This window comes from Phanerochaete carnosa, assembly GCF_000300595.1.
Source record: "Phanerochaete carnosa HHB-10118-sp unplaced genomic scaffold PHACAscaffold_8, whole genome shotgun sequence".
NCBI classification, from domain to species: domain Eukaryota; kingdom Fungi; phylum Basidiomycota; class Agaricomycetes; order Polyporales; family Phanerochaetaceae; genus Phanerochaete; species Phanerochaete carnosa.
Genome location: NW_006767635.1, coordinates 1,489,692 through 1,504,422, shown reverse-complemented (window position 1 = coordinate 1,504,422; position 14,731 = coordinate 1,489,692). Strand labels below are relative to the sequence as shown.

At 52.2% G+C, this 14,731-nt stretch overlaps 5 protein-coding genes across 5 annotated transcripts; 1 reads left to right on the top strand and 4 right to left on the bottom strand.

The window, feature by feature from the left end:
- Positions 1-13: 13 nt before the first annotated feature.
- PHACADRAFT_211879 (uncharacterized protein) lies at positions 14-2,671 on the bottom strand. Its single transcript, XM_007398934.1, has 12 exons — positions 2,545-2,671; positions 2,249-2,480; positions 2,175-2,194; positions 2,094-2,104; positions 1,980-2,040; positions 1,915-1,932; positions 1,596-1,864; positions 1,213-1,542; positions 1,018-1,154; positions 892-963; positions 721-837; positions 14-669 (listed from the first exon to the last, which is right to left on the bottom strand). Exons 1-12 carry the CDS (start codon positions 2,602-2,604, stop codon positions 206-208), a joined length of 1,791 nt encoding a protein of 596 aa, XP_007398996.1. The 5' UTR covers positions 2,605-2,671; the 3' UTR covers positions 14-205.
- A 548-nt stretch (positions 2,672-3,219) lies between these two features.
- PHACADRAFT_261228 (uncharacterized protein) lies at positions 3,220-4,063 on the bottom strand. The gene is made up of 4 exons (XM_007398933.1): positions 3,946-4,063; positions 3,843-3,895; positions 3,456-3,787; positions 3,220-3,400 (listed from the first exon to the last, which is right to left on the bottom strand). The coding sequence occupies exons 1-4, from the start codon at positions 4,056-4,058 to the stop codon at positions 3,278-3,280; spliced, it is 621 nt and encodes a 206-aa protein (XP_007398995.1). The 5' UTR covers positions 4,059-4,063; the 3' UTR covers positions 3,220-3,277.
- Positions 4,064-9,185: 5,122 nt separating this feature from the next.
- On the top strand, positions 9,186-10,600 carry PHACADRAFT_211877 (uncharacterized protein; the record flags this gene model as incomplete). Its single annotated transcript, XM_007398932.1, has 2 exons — positions 9,186-10,026; positions 10,080-10,600. 2 exons carry the CDS (start codon positions 9,186-9,188, stop codon positions 10,598-10,600), a joined length of 1,362 nt encoding a protein of 453 aa, XP_007398994.1.
- Positions 10,601-11,097: 497 nt separating this feature from the next.
- On the bottom strand, positions 11,098-11,762 carry PHACADRAFT_261224 (uncharacterized protein). The gene has a single exon (XM_007398931.1). The coding sequence runs from the start codon at positions 11,718-11,720 to the stop codon at positions 11,118-11,120; it is 603 nt and encodes a 200-aa protein (XP_007398993.1). The 5' UTR covers positions 11,721-11,762; the 3' UTR covers positions 11,098-11,117.
- Positions 11,763-12,477: 715 nt separating this feature from the next.
- Positions 12,478-13,548, bottom strand: PHACADRAFT_198695 (uncharacterized protein; the record flags this gene model as incomplete). Its single annotated transcript, XM_007398930.1, has 2 exons — positions 12,478-13,242; positions 13,333-13,548. The coding sequence occupies 2 exons, from the start codon at positions 13,546-13,548 to the stop codon at positions 12,478-12,480; spliced, it is 981 nt and encodes a 326-aa protein (XP_007398992.1).
- Positions 13,549-14,731: the final 1,183 nt, after the last annotated feature.

Here is a 14,731-nt window from a genome sequence, read left to right as displayed (position 1 = left end):
TAGACCTAAACTTCCAACTTACGGCCGCGACATCACTGTCATCACGGAGTTTCTCACCGTGAAAAGAGACGATTTGCGCGAACTACACCCATGACAAATGGTTCGGCAGTTTACTCAGCTCGCCCTGGCCTACCATCACAGCAAATTTGGTCATAAACACGTACGCTTGTAATACCATAATACACAACTGCACAGCACTTGCACTCTATTCGCCTGTCGAGCCGGCAACCACGCTGCCGTGCACTCCCCAGCTGACACCGAGGCCGAAGAGGACCCAGCCGAGGACGATGATACCCATTGATAAGGCGAGGAACGCGTGCCGGAAGAGCGGCGAGTGGATCATCGGCGACTTGAGTTCCCTCTCGAGCACCTTCGTCTCGTTGAACTCCTCCTCGCCGTCGTCCACGGGCTTCTCGAGCCCGCACTTGCGCGCGAGCTTCTCAACCTCTGCGGGCAGGTGCCGCGGCGCGATCTGCGAGAGCCGCGCGGCGGCGAGCATGCCCGGCACGATGTACGCCGCTAGCAGCAGCGTGCCCGACGCGGCGACGGAGATGAAGGCGTACGCGAGCCAGAGTGACACTGCTGGGTCAAGCGAGTTCGTGCTCGAGTCGTCCTGCATCTTGCCCGCGGCCGTGGTGATGATTACAATCGACGCCTGTACCACCGACTCTGCAAGGCAAAGTTAGAGCTATCACTGCGGCACGACTAAAGCATGCTTACTCTTGATCGCGAAGGCCGTGGCAAAGTACTGTGGGTCGGCGATGATGTTACGGATGATCTCCACCTGCGGCGCGGGAGTGACGCATTGCGAAAGGGCATAGAAGATGTATGCAGCAACTGCAGATACGCAATGTCAGGCAAGGCTGCGATACTGAAGCACAATTCACTGACTGAAAGTGGGAACACTGTGCGAGAATTTGAGAAGTAGCATAGAAATCAGGAAGGTAAGGCCAGAGATGAACACTAAAGGTGCACATGTCAGATAGCGCACAGAATGTGTTGGACTATCAGACTCACAAAACCCGATGCGCTGGCCGAAGACATCGATGTATATCCCGATGAACGGCGTCAGACACGCTGGAAGTAGCAGGTAGAAGCTGGACACCCAGCCACCAATGATGGCACCCTTCTGGAGACGTTGCTGAGCGAATTGGCTTCACACATACCCCGATCAATGATAGCTCAGCGCAAGAATGGTTAATCGAAACTCACGTCGAGATGGACACAAACGACTGTACGCCCGCGTTCTCGAACACAGCAAAGATAACAACCATCCAAAACGTGACGGGAAGGTGCCTGATTGCATCGAGCCTGAAGGTCCCTGCCTTCGCAGCGCCAACATGACGCCGCCCGCTCGTCTGGTCCGTGACGTTGTATTTTCGGCGGAGGTAGATGTCCAGCAGCACGACGGAGATAGCACACAGGAACGAAAAGAGCGCGATGGCGGAGCTAATCCACAGTGCCCAGGCATACGACCCCAAGTTCTGCGTAATAACGTTCGCGGTGGACTGGCCCGTGAACTGTGCGAGGTTCGCGATGCCCCTGCGAGCGTATCAGCATGTGCACAACCAAGCGAGCAGCTGAAAAGAACCTACCAGATTGTGCCGATGGAGAACCCAAAGCCACGTCCCGGCGCGAAATACGTTGAGAAGATCCGGTGCTGGGCGTTGTCCAGCGAGCCGTCGCCGATTGCGGCGAGAACCTTGCCGAGGATGAGCAGCGGGTAGCTGTTCAAGTTGTTTGTCGCCGCGCCCGCCATGACTATGGAGCCGGACAGGTGGAAGCCCGCGAATATGACGGACATGATCGCGCCACCCCATTTGTCGATCGTGAAGCCGAAGCCGATGCAGAGGAAGGTGTTGATCTGCAGGAGTGTGAGTACGGCAGCTTAGGCGGAAAGATAATCTAGCTTACAAGATTGGTCACGGCAACCTGAGACGAGTCAGCGTGCGCATGAATGGCAAATTATGTGCACTCACCAAAGTCGCAAACTGTGAGTTGTTGATGTTTGTCTCTTTGATGATTGTTGTTTTCAGAGCCCTGCGTGACCAAGTCAGCGAATTGAGGCTAGCCTAGCCCGGCTGACAACTCACACAATCAAGCCCTACATAAGAGCGGTTCGGAAGGAGATGAAGTGAGTGCATGCGGCAATATCAAATAAGTGGTCATCGTACATTTGACCAATGATTACCGACTGCGAAACTTAATCAGGCCACAGATGCAAGCGGAAAGGATCTGGCAAACGTACATGTACACAAGCAGGTCAGAATAATCATGGCCAGTTGCCACGAATACGGCAACCTGGATTTCGTGACCGTCGCGGAGGAAAGACGGGGGACGACGTCCCCCGACCGTGGCGACGACAACTCCTTGAGCTCATACGACCCTTTCTCGTCGACAGGCGACTTTTCTGCGCCAGACGTGCGCTGCATGGACAACTCGTTTGCGATAGGAATGTCGAGCTGGGGGTGGGGGTTCCACTGGGGAACGAAAACGATACGGCTTCGGCCATCTTATCTGATTACAGAGGGTCCTCGACGGCACGTGCATGTCTGGCGCATGCCACGGTGGTGGGAATGGGTCCACGAAGCGGAAGACCAGCATGGCCGGCAGTGTGATAAAACTGCCTGGGGTGAAACCGCAGCCCCTGTTCTACAGAGAATTTTGAATAAGCTTGTGATCAGGCGCCTGTATACGCACCTTGTTTTGCCTCCATACGGCCCACGGCTGTCAAGAATAGATCGTGCCTGTTATCTTATCTGATATTTCTGATCATGCCGAAAGCGCCGTCTGCATGCGTCTCGCGGGAGACTGCGCTTTTGTGGCTAACGTCGACCCCATGTGCCTGAAAATCACTCCCGCTACAGGAAGCGAAGGGAGCAGCAGTTCAGAGTCTGAGCAAAATCAGCCGCAATGTGACAACCTCAGTAACAATACAACGCACGTGTTGAACGCCCAGGCGCGGACTTAGAGCGAGCCGCGTTTTCTAATGGAGAACAGTATTACTGCACACTTGGCAAGAGCATGAGGAGAATATGAGTCAGACGCACCAGAACGCGCCATGCACAACGTCTATTTGAATAGGTCAATAACATGTGCCGATGATCCAAGCCGGGGATCAACGCCACATATTACTGAACATACCCAAAATATAACGCACCAGCGGATAAAGACACCGTCTGGCGCGGGTCGGCTTGGTCAAGACATGTCTCAAAGGTCATAGAGAGAACATAGTATTTTGGACCTGTTTACGTTGGTACAAAGTTGAGTCAAGTATTCACGACTGGTACCTCTTATAAGTGACGAGCTTCACGTGTCCGTACTTTATCTGGTCGATGACTTCCGCGGCTTGTTTCACGGCTTTCTGCGTCTCCTCCAGCTCAGCTGCCGCGTGATGTATCTATGTCACGAGAAGAGCTCAGCTAGGCCTTGAACAGTACAATAAGGCGACTCACTTTGGGATCATCCCATCCGTACAACATTACGTACTCGTCCTTCTCCACGGCCTTGGCGAAACTACCGCCATGACAGCCCGTGACCTGAGGCAAGCTCGCCAAAGTCTTGACAGTTGCCTGCAGATCGTCGTTCGTCTTACCCGGCTTCGCCGAGATGATATGAGTAAAGGATGTGAATGGGGCATTAAGAACAGTCGCGAGGTCGCCGTCGAAGTAGACATGGAAGAGATTGATTGTGCTGACGTCCCCTGCCTTGGCGAACACCTCGACAAGCTTCGCGTAACGTTCCTTGTCGTTGATGAGGGCATTATGGTCCTCGAGCGTGGCCCAGGCTGACGAACTGAGTCATGTACGTTCATGAGTGCGACGTGAGAACGCTACACTCACGAACCAAGATCACTAGGATGCTGGGATCTTCGACTGCCGCACCGTGGTAAATGCTACAAATGGTCAACTTCCATTCTGTAATGGACCAAGGCCCACCACTCACCCCAAGCTGCCCTTCGACGCATCCACGATTTCCAACACCGGGTTCAAAGCGAAAGGGTCCTTGCGATAAGCTTCAGTAGTCTGCGCAAACAGAACTTCAAGAGCAGGGGCCATTATCGAGGGATGGGGGCGTGAAGTGCAAGCAAGTCCAGATTACCGCTGATATATATGCTTGCGATGGGAATGCAACGTATCACTGTCTGTATACGTAGGTGATCTCCGGCCATTGAGGGATACAGTAGCTGGATTATCAACGTGGGACTCGTAGCCTATGGCGCGGCTAAGCGGGGCCGTCTAGATGGGTATATGACCAGGTCGTGAGAATGACCGTGGGGTCACGGTTATCCGATAGATGGACTAGCGCAGATTTGGCCGACCATGGTTCCGTCGTGAGCGATGGAGTCTCTAGATTTCGGTTGAGTCTGAATCAGCCAAGAGGTGGTAGGATGGTAAGAAGCATAGCGAAGATCTAATGAAATATCCCACTGTCAGACTCCGCCATGGCTGGCGCTTGCCACTCGGACGGACTCTGACTCGGACGGACTGGGACGAAGCTTGAGTCAAAGTTTCATATCTTCTCTGGTGAATTGCCCAGTGTCTCAATCGAGTGGCGGGAGAAAACAACAAATTAGCCCATACAATTGTTTTGTGATACCTGCACATTACATGGTATTACTAAATCTAGCCAGATGTCGCCACAGCGACCAGCCCTGAGACGACGCCCCTTCCTTGAAATTAAATCTTTCAGAAATCTCCTTGAAAGTCATAGCATGGGGTGTATGGGATGCCGTCCCGTGCTGCATCGTAAGCAGCGCGACGCTTGGCGCACAGCGAGGATTCACATCCCCAGATGGTGAGCTCAACTTCTGTGTAAAGCAGTCAATCAGAATCTATCTAACGTCATGCATACACAAGCCTTGACGCACCTTGGTAGCACACATGCCTCCGGGTGATGTCATGAGTCCTGCAAAGTGTGTGTATCAGCATACAGGGAAGCAAAGTAGGCGAATGCTCACTGTGACCAACAGAGCGGGCACAGACCGGTGCAGCGACAGATTGGGGGTGGATAAGGTGCCTGGGTAGCGGGTCGAATAAACCTCGCATATGCCGTGCACGAGACACTTACGGGATAAGGTGGCTGAATGTGGTTCAATTGCACTCCAGATTTTCCTCCTGGGCAACAGTCTAGCCCCGTTGCGCAAGCTACGCTCTTCCCTAGGCGGATATCTATACGTGATTAAGCTTGATCGTATGTTCATCCTCAAAAAATGCAGGGGCCACTTACCAAGAAAAAGTAACGAGTTCGGAGAGTATTGTCGTCGCTGGCAAGATATGGTCAGCAGCGCGTCTGAAATAAGAGCAGGAAGGCATGCATCACGTTCGCCCAACACCAAGCACAGAGGGGCATACGTGGAAACCTCACAGGGAAGATCTCCTACGTCATAGGAATGCTGTGAGTGACTTGTATCTTTAAAATACCCTAGTGGATGTACCAGCTGTGCCGTGCTTCCAGCAGGCAGTGCGCTTCGATCTGTGCCGCGCCACGAACAAAATCGTGCTTCGCACTCGGACAGCTCCTTCACTGAGTGGTTATGAATCACTATAAATGTCGAGTGGTTTAATCAGGCTGGAACCTACCAAGGATGCAGTGGTCTCGTGCGATGTTGACGGCCATGCCACTATCCAAGAACTACTCAGGACTCCCGACAGTAGTGAATGGGGGCGGTCACATACTAAGTATAACACGTAGAGCACATCTTCGTTCGTTTTCCATCACAGGGAATGGTTTCCCCGATCTATTCACTTTGTGCTAAGCTTGGTCGTGGGCCACATACTAGGCGATGCGACGTACCCAAGCAGCGCTTAGTGTCTGCGATCTTTGAGCACAGGCAGCATTCCCGCAGAAGCCTTTAAAGAGCTCTCAGAAAGGAGGGCCTTCCGTCTCCGGCATGGCATACCTGCTTGACCCTGCTGTTGTTGTTGGCAATGCTCGTGAGCATAATCTTCATCGATCACGAGCCTTAGGCCATAAAAATCAGCACATCGTCAGAAGACGAAAGAGATGTACGAAGTCGATACACACATGTCAATCCAGCAAAGGTGACACAATTGGACTTTTCCTCGCGTGCTGCACTGCTCGTGCGCTGTAGTAGGCAGAAGTGTTGAAACAGCATCATCAAGCATACAGGTAACGTGCATACCTAACGGCCGGCTGGGGTCGTATGAAGGCGTGATGTTTGTATGTGACGACATGGTTAACTTGCAGAGACGTGGATGTGCGATCCGAATGTTATTTAGACGCGGGATTGAATGGCAGCCGCCCCGACTTATGTAGATGACGGCACTGGTGGCCTATGACAAGCCTTACGAAGTATTACGGGCTGCTCTAAGCTCACTATGGTCATTGACAAGCGAGTGAAAGGACGCTCACCTCAAGGCAAAGTCCCTATCGTAGAGCAGCCACTTTGTTGATGCTGTGGCCAAGTTTGGAATGCATTCATTAAGTCACCCGCTGTGCAACTCGTTACGTCTGATGAGCCGCTGCTTCAATCTGTCAGGTATTTGGACATCGGATGGGATGCGAAGAGTCGCAGCTGCGTCATGTGTGGTGTGAACAGCTGTTTGCCATGAAATTTGTTAGGACGTTTCTGTTTTCCACGCGGCGCAACAGAAAGGGTACAAAATAACTTGAACACGTTGTATGCAGTTTTCAACGTCAACTTCCGGCTGTTCCTAAACGGACAGGGCCGCGCCAAATTAATATTATGCCACGCTGTCATTGCAGAAGCAGGCTCAGTGGACTAATACGTCGACTGTCCGCCTTGTTCGTCAAGTTGCTAGCGATCGGGATCAGAGACAAACACATTATACAGTATCACGGCTGATATACCCACAAACTAAAAGTTCGGGACTACAATATGCTCTTCGAACGGGATCAACTGGTTCTTTGTGCGCACTGTATAATCGTATCCACGTCCCAACCTATGCAGCCGCAACACGGCAAATGCCGCCGCGATCCGCGATCAGTAAATCAGGCACAACCGTGTCGCCCGCCTCAAACTTTGGCCGTAGGCTACGTTCCCGACTTCTGCAAATGTTCGAACGTGACTCCAAGGCTCGTCAGGTAGGAAACAGCTCAACGATACTATATTGTATATTCCGCGTCTCAATTCTTATGTTTATACACTATTGGAAAAGCCTTATGGCATCGGACCTGTAAGTGCGCAAAAAACACGAATTTCAATCAATGTCTCACCCAGTGACGTATTGCTGGGTGTCCATATTGCTGTTCCTGACGTTTCCATACCCCGTAAGTGTTACCCTAATTCGCAGTGTTTCATTCTAAAAAATGTCAGATATTGGCGTTTGACAAGAGACTTATCCACAAAATAGGCTTCAAACGCACTGCCGTGTCCACGACCTCTCATTAATCCGGACCTATCTAGGCACGCTTCAGCTAACAATCCTTCCGTCTGTCGCCGTTACTATGAACATCGACATTCTAGCTCGGCGGAGAATGAAGGCCCATAAGGTGTCGCATTCCGACGAACTGCGTATCCAAGTGATACCCGCCCGAACCGCTTTCATCCCGTTTCTCCTTAAGCTTTGCTTGGCGTTCTTGGTCCTTCGAGCCCTTGTCCTGCTGGATTTCCATCAGCCAGATCCTCTTCTCCTTCTTTCCGAGGCCGTTCAAGATATCCCGGACTGAGCTAGATCTTCGTCGTCCTGTGGTGCTCTGGCCTCCGTCTAACGATATAAGCGGCCATCCTAGGAATTTTGAGGAGCCGAAGTATGGAGGCCCTAGACTAGGGTCCTAAACTGAAGGGTTCGTTTTATTTCTGGTTGTAGGTGCCGTTGCCCAGTGGCATGCGACTCAGGCATGCGGCGAGGTGGACGACCATGCAGCGCGTACTTGATGCTTCCGCCTCTTTCCAAGAAGTGTTCGACCGCAGGGTGGTCGTACTTACCGCTCCGTGCTCCGTGCGCTATCTCTTGTCGGAAAATGGAGACCCTATTAGATCGCTCAAAAGTTCGCGGATGGTGCGGAAGGCGGACCGGTGGCCGATGTCACAGAAGGGCTTGTAGACCCCAGATTGCAGGATGGTGACGGGGATAAACTGCAGTGGCGTGTCTTTGGGAAGGGCTGTGCTGTCTGGTGGTTGATTATTGGAGAGATTGTCCAGTTTGGGGAGCATGGTGGTGCATATGTCGTGAGCAGTTTCTACTTTCAAATATCAGCCACTCATGCCAGAAATCGTGTGTCTAGGGTGCACTCATCTCGTAATCTGAAGCGCATCTTCGGAGGCAGCCATCCTCAAGAGCATTTCTCGCAGGCACAGGCAGGTATCTTGTGCTGAATGTATGTCTTCGTGGTATTGCTTGACGCTCCATCCCGCAGATTATAGATGACGAACCGCGGGCTCTCTCGGAGCGAGCGAAGGTTGTACAACACTGGTGTCTCTTGCTGGTTGTCGGGGAGGTGTAGCCAGAGAGAATCATCTGCCGCAGATGCCAAGAGCCGCGAGGTCGAGCAACGTGTTGATGGCGGCGAGGTTCTGGGCCATAATGGCTACCGTAATCGGCCGCAGCCCGCTGTTATCCGGGCAACCTATAGAAGTGAGATCTGCGTCGTGAGGCTTTCGCAGGATATGTACGATGGCCTTGTAGCTGCAAGTCTGTCCTGAATCGCATGCTGAAGTGGATACTTGGACGCCAGCGCCGTACATGGGAGAGACATAAGGCTGATGTGCGCGGTTCTATGAATACAACGGGTGTCGTAGGCTGTCCTTTTGTCTCTGGTAGTGCTTGGGCTGACCTTCGCGGAGTAGTCAGTCTCAGAAGCACACTAAGTGGCGACGCCCATTCTGGATGCTCCGCTGCCTTTTTGAGTAACCAGCTGTCGGTTATTGGTTCACATTCCCAAGAAGTTTTTCATCTGGTGTCCACGTCTTGACATGGCCAGCATATCAAACCTTTATGGTACTCCGATTCGACTAGCCGAATTCTCCACCGCATCTGTGGCTGATGTGCGTATGATCAATCCTACCCGTTAACCAGAAATGCGTCTATCCTAGTAAACGTGTACGAATCGTATATGTATCGTAACCTAGAGTCACTAGTAGAGTATACGCGACCACGGCCAAAGGTTTGTCAATTCTCATTCTGTCGTTGTAGCCAAGCTCTGACCACCGTGCAAGGCCTGAAGACTTTCAAGGGTTTCTGCTCTAGTACCGTCTGTTCATGCAAGAGGCAGGCGCAGCCCTTCCGCCGGAGGTAGTCCACATGATCGTGACATGGGCGTCGCGCATTTATAACCCCGCCAAAAAGTTTGACAGGCGTGGCCTTGCGGCGTGCAGTGCGTTATGTCGGCACTGGGCCAAGATTATCCGTCCCACTCTATTCCACACTATCATCATACGATCTCATCTCGATTTGGTGGAACTACTCGCCTTGATGGATGCCACAGCTATCGTGCGACCACCGATTACCGACTGCATCCAAGACGTGATCGTCGAACATCGAGGGGCCCAATGCTGTCCGTGGCTTCACCGTATTTATCAAGTGTGGAAACGGCTCGTACGCCCGACAGTGGAGATCATATTAGAGAAGTCATGGATCACTGCACCGTCTCCCGAATATATGCCATCTCGAGAACTCAAGCCGAGCGCAGGGCTTGGTCTCCTCCCTGGCCAGGCGCTGCCAATAACCCTGCCAGGGTCGCTATACCCCTTCTTTCGCGTTGCTCTACATAGCCTCAAGCTAAGGAGAGTGGCGGACCTCGTTCGCTTCGTCCACCGTCTCCCCATGGTTTTGGAGTGCGACTTGCGGAATGTCACATTCGTCGAAGACTTGACGCTAAGCCCCTTGCGAACTTTGCGAATACGAGGACCACTCCGAGCCGTCACAGCATCGGATTGTGGAGACGGCACTTTGGAGGCACAAATTTTTCTGGCGTCCACTGTGCTCGCCGCCCGAGAACGCCTACACATGGATGATCCGACATGGTCTTCGTTGTTGCAAACGGTGCGGTATTCCGTGCCTCAATCTTGTTCTTCAGTGGCGATGGATATCAACGAGTCAGGTATGCTCCATATGAAGATATTAGAAGTTCGGCGCAGCTGACGTATTTTTTAGAGGATAAATTATTCATTCGTTCTGGCAAACTACCCGTTGGAGCGTTAGAGCAAAAAGATCCGTCTTGGGGCATAGTTATTGAAGTCTCTCGCCCAAAACACGCAGAGAAGAATCACGGCATGCAAGTTTATCTTACGCACAATCGCGTCTGGTCGGCTATCAAGTTGACCCTCCCACTCGTTTCTTTGAACGGGCACATATTCATCTTCCGACTTTCTGCGCGTTTCATTATGCAGACCGACATCTCCCCGTCAAGCTACCACGGCTATTACTCCCAAATGGCTCTCGGTGTTTATAGGCTTCTGTCACGCGGCGCTCTTGATCCCTGTTTGCCCAGTGGTCATGTTTCTCTCGTTGTATTTCGCAAGTTCGCAGGCATTAGTACCCACCAAAATCCTTACCAGGACAGACTTCCGAGTAGTCAGAATTCGGCTTCGTACGCTATCTCACTGCAGCCTAGGGCCGAATATCCTCAAACTTCAGTTGCTCAAGGCTTTGCCCAAAATGAGCGAACACCCTGAGATTCGCGCGCTCAGACGTAAAAAAAAACCTTGCCGACTCTACCTCTAGCCACATCGGCCATGAGAACGAGTGTCAACACCTCCGCGACGAGCTAAAGATCACACGCCAATCCTGTGCAGAGATCTCCGAGACGCAGAAGGTGCATCTCGCTGTCAAGAAGGAAATTGGAAAAGAGACTTTGGTGTATCAATGAGTTGGGAGGCGTACAAGGCGATACTATTAGTTGCGCCTGTGGTATTGGACGCTACTTGGGGCGGACTCCGTTGACAACGAAGGGGGTACTGATCCAGCTTAGGTTCTGCGCTTTGTTCCTGTCTCCATCTCGGGTATCGGAGTGAGCATAAACATATGTAACATTTGACTTAATTCATCATGCGTCTTGTGCTGCAATAGTTTTTAGAGTATGAACTACCGTCAAAGATGTACAAACTATGCAGTAAGCTGAAGCATAGGCTATTTATTAAGAATTTAGTCAGTGACCATTGGTGAGACATAGAGTAACCTACTGTGCTTGAGTCACCGGGTGACGATCGTCTCTGTCTTCACAAAAGTCTCCATATCTGTGCTCGCCATACCAGAGGCAACAGGTGTTTCCAGTTTCTGTTTGATCTCCTCTTCCTGTTCCGTGAGCTGCTCGAGCTCTTTCTCGCCGAGCTGCTCCAATAAGCGCTCCATTCGCCTATAGTCGAGTCGTAGCTCAGCAATCTCGGCCCTAAGCTTCTGATTATCTACGCGGAGATTCTCCTCCTCTGCCGCGCGCCGTCTTATCTCGTCTCCGTTCGTCTTTATGTCTTTTGCGACGAGAATCGCATTGAGGCCCGTGAGCTGCTCGACTTCTCCCTGCAGCGCGCGCACGCGTTCCTCATACGTGCCGCGCACCATCGCGAGGCCATCGCGCAGGCGCCCCTCCGCAAGCTGCGCGCGCTCGAGGAGCTCGCTGTTCTCCTTAGCAACCTCGCTCGCGTGCGCAGACGCCTTGTTGTACAACTCGCGGAAGAGCTCACGGTCCTTCTCTGCATCGAGGCGCCGGCGCTGCAACTCCTCATTAGTAATGCGCAGCTGCTGCAGCGCGACCTCCCAGTCGGTGGGGGCCGGTACAGGCTCGGGAACGCCGTTCATGATTGACTAGAGCGAGTGCAACGATCTAGGCGAACTTAAAAGAAGAGGAGAGATTGAGCAATGCAGCGTAACGTTAGCTGATGCTGTAGAGCTTACTTTGTTGAGTAAATTAGGTGTCCTTTGTTTTAGGTCGCGGGAGCGGCACGGGTCACCTGCGAGCTTGATCGTCGCACACTACGGCGGAGGACACGAAGAGCACAACAGCGCTTGATTGGCGCTTGCGCCACAACGCTTCTACCAGGCGTCTAATGCCATCAGATCCAAGCTCTTTTCTGCTGGCAACAGTGTCCCAGTTCAGTCGGCAAAATATACGGGGAGAGGCTTTTTGAATATTAATCTGGCTTACGTCTGTTTTCTGTAGCGGCAGAACGGGCTTCAAGTTGGCGGATGCCAGCAGCCACGTCGCCCGCTCGGGGTTAGCTGTTATGACAGAGGTTTCTTTGCAAGCCTGAAGCTTGTCTGATCGCTTTATCCGCAGATGAGGTTAGAGCAGAATAAAGAAACGTGAATTTACGAAAGAGCTGAAAGCTGGGGTGCTACTGTACATGCGCGGGGTATTTATACTACTGCTCAGCCTTACCTAAGGACTAGTCTACTAGTCAAAGGGACTGCGGGTGAGTCAGTGAAGCTGCGCTCTATGAGTCGACGAAGGCAGTACTACTAAACTAGAGTCAGAGACGAAAAAGGAAATGATATCCCACGCCACCATGCCCATCATAACATTACCCCCTAATCTACCTTCGAGCAGCGATCGAAGTTAGTTAAGGGCCCAGATCTCCTCCTGAACCTTCGCGACTGCCTCCTCGAGAGCCTTCTTGATGACTATGAGTGGCTTCGACTGCCTGTTGCGACAGCGGCGTTTGCGCTTGAGCTGCCTCTTTGAAACCTTCGCAGGAGTTGTCCAATCCGAGAGAGCGCTCGGGGACGTCCATCCGGGATCGTAATGATCGAGGGATTTGTGTTGGGTGGAGAAGCGGACCGACTTCTTGGTGGCGATGTGGCTGTTGGACTCATACGATGGGGGAGACGGCATGCTCGTCGAAGGGGATGGTTGGTCCCGAAAGGACCGAAAGGACTGGTTGGACGCGAGAAAGGACTGGCTGGACAACGAAGATGTGATGCGTTCTGAGAGCGGTCGAGAGTGAGTTGGCGTGGGGTTGGGCATGGGTTCGAAGTCGTTAAATAAGTAGGCGAAGTGAATGGATGGCCCGAATTGATAGCGATGAGCGGTGTTGACGATGCGTGCTGCCGATGGGTGTGTTTCCGAGTAATTGGCAAAGTCCCTCCACGCTTCTAAGTGCTCTATGTCCGTCCTCCCGATTTGCGTTCTGAGTTTTGCGAGTCCTTCGTCATCGATGTGTACCAGGTTCGCAGCGTCGCGATGAGTGTTCGTGAAGTGTTCGTTGAGCGCGTGGAAGCTCGCGACAGTCCTTGCAAATATCTTCGTGGAATTGTCCTCTTCCTGGGCAAGTTGCGAGAGGAGTTCGACGGCGCTGTAGTCGTTGCGGATTTTGGTGAGTCGCTGGAGGTAAGTGGTCTCGCGGTATTTTCATTTGGTTTCTTCTGCGCTAGCGTTGCTCCAGTTCCAGTGGGACTCTGAGTGTTTATCGACTGGGATGGTGCTTTCATGGGAGACTGGAGTGAGTGCGCGGGATTGGGCGATTTCGGGGACGTGGTAGGAGTCGCTTTCCGAGACATCGGCATCGTAGGTGTACTGGGCGTCGGGGAGATTGATGGAGGAAGGGCTCCGGATGCGGATCTGAGAGGTGGACTCGGTGAGAGTGGAGACGGGGACGCGCTCGTAGACGGTGGCGAGAGTGGAAGACATTGTGTAGTAGCGGAGCGAGGCTGGTTTGGAGACTTAGAACTGGTTGTAGCTGCGACTGGAGTTGTCTTGGCTGGAGAGCCAATAGGCAGATTGTACCTCCTTTTATACGCGTTCAGAATATCTTGGGCATTCTTTAGATGAGACTCGGGTTCCCAAGAGTTCTCTGCTTGTGGCTGTTCTTTCCACTTGACGAGATATTGGACATAGCCATAGGATGTCTTGTGATTGAGTATCGCCTCAACTTCATGCTCTTCATGGCCGTCGATGATCTCTGGAGGCTGTTCTATGAAATTGGGGCCGTGCTGCTCGGTTTCATGATACGGGGTGAGAAGCGAGGCGTGGAAGACATCATGAAGTTTTCGCTGCCCTCGAAGATTGAGTTTGTATACCAAAGGTCCTAGAACCTCTTTGATTCTGAATGGTCCCTGACGTTTGGGTGCGAGTTTCTTGAAGGGATAACCATCTTGGAAGTTTGTCATCTCAAGCCAAACTTTCTGGCCTTTCTGGAACGGTGAAAACTTCCTGTAAGTTCTTGAGGCCATGCGATGCTGTGCTTGGTCTAAGGCAGCGTGGGCCTCTTCGTGTGCGCGGGTTTGTTCTAGAAGCCATTGTTGTATGGATGGAACCTTAGTCTTGGGAAAGGCTGTGGGGATGATCCTTGGGTGTGAACCATACATGAGATAGAATGGCGAATGCTTTGTGGCGCTGTGTTCTCAATTGTTGAACACCACTTCCATATCGGGAAGAAGCTGTGCCCAGCTGTGCGGATTGTTCTGGCAGAAAATTCTGATGTACGCTTCTACCTCTTGATTGGCTCGTTCCGTTTGACCGTTGGTCTGAGGATGGTATGCGGTGCTCATTCGTCCTTGTACTCCGGTTAGCTTCCACAATTCTCTCATGACTTGGGAGTCGAATTGCGGACCCCGGTCCGTGAGAAAGACATCTGGTAGTCCAAATCTTCGGTAGACATATTGATGGTAGAGTTTGGCTGTGCCTAGCGCGTCTATCTTCTCCGTGCAAGGGCAAAGAATTACCCCCTTTGTAGAATCATGGTCTACCACGACCATTTGAGCATTATATCCGTGAGACGCCAGGAGGTGTGTGATGAAGTCGCAGGTTGTGAACGCAAATGGTCGGTCCCGTCGAGTAGATTTGATCGGTTGGAGAGGTGGAATAGTTGGCT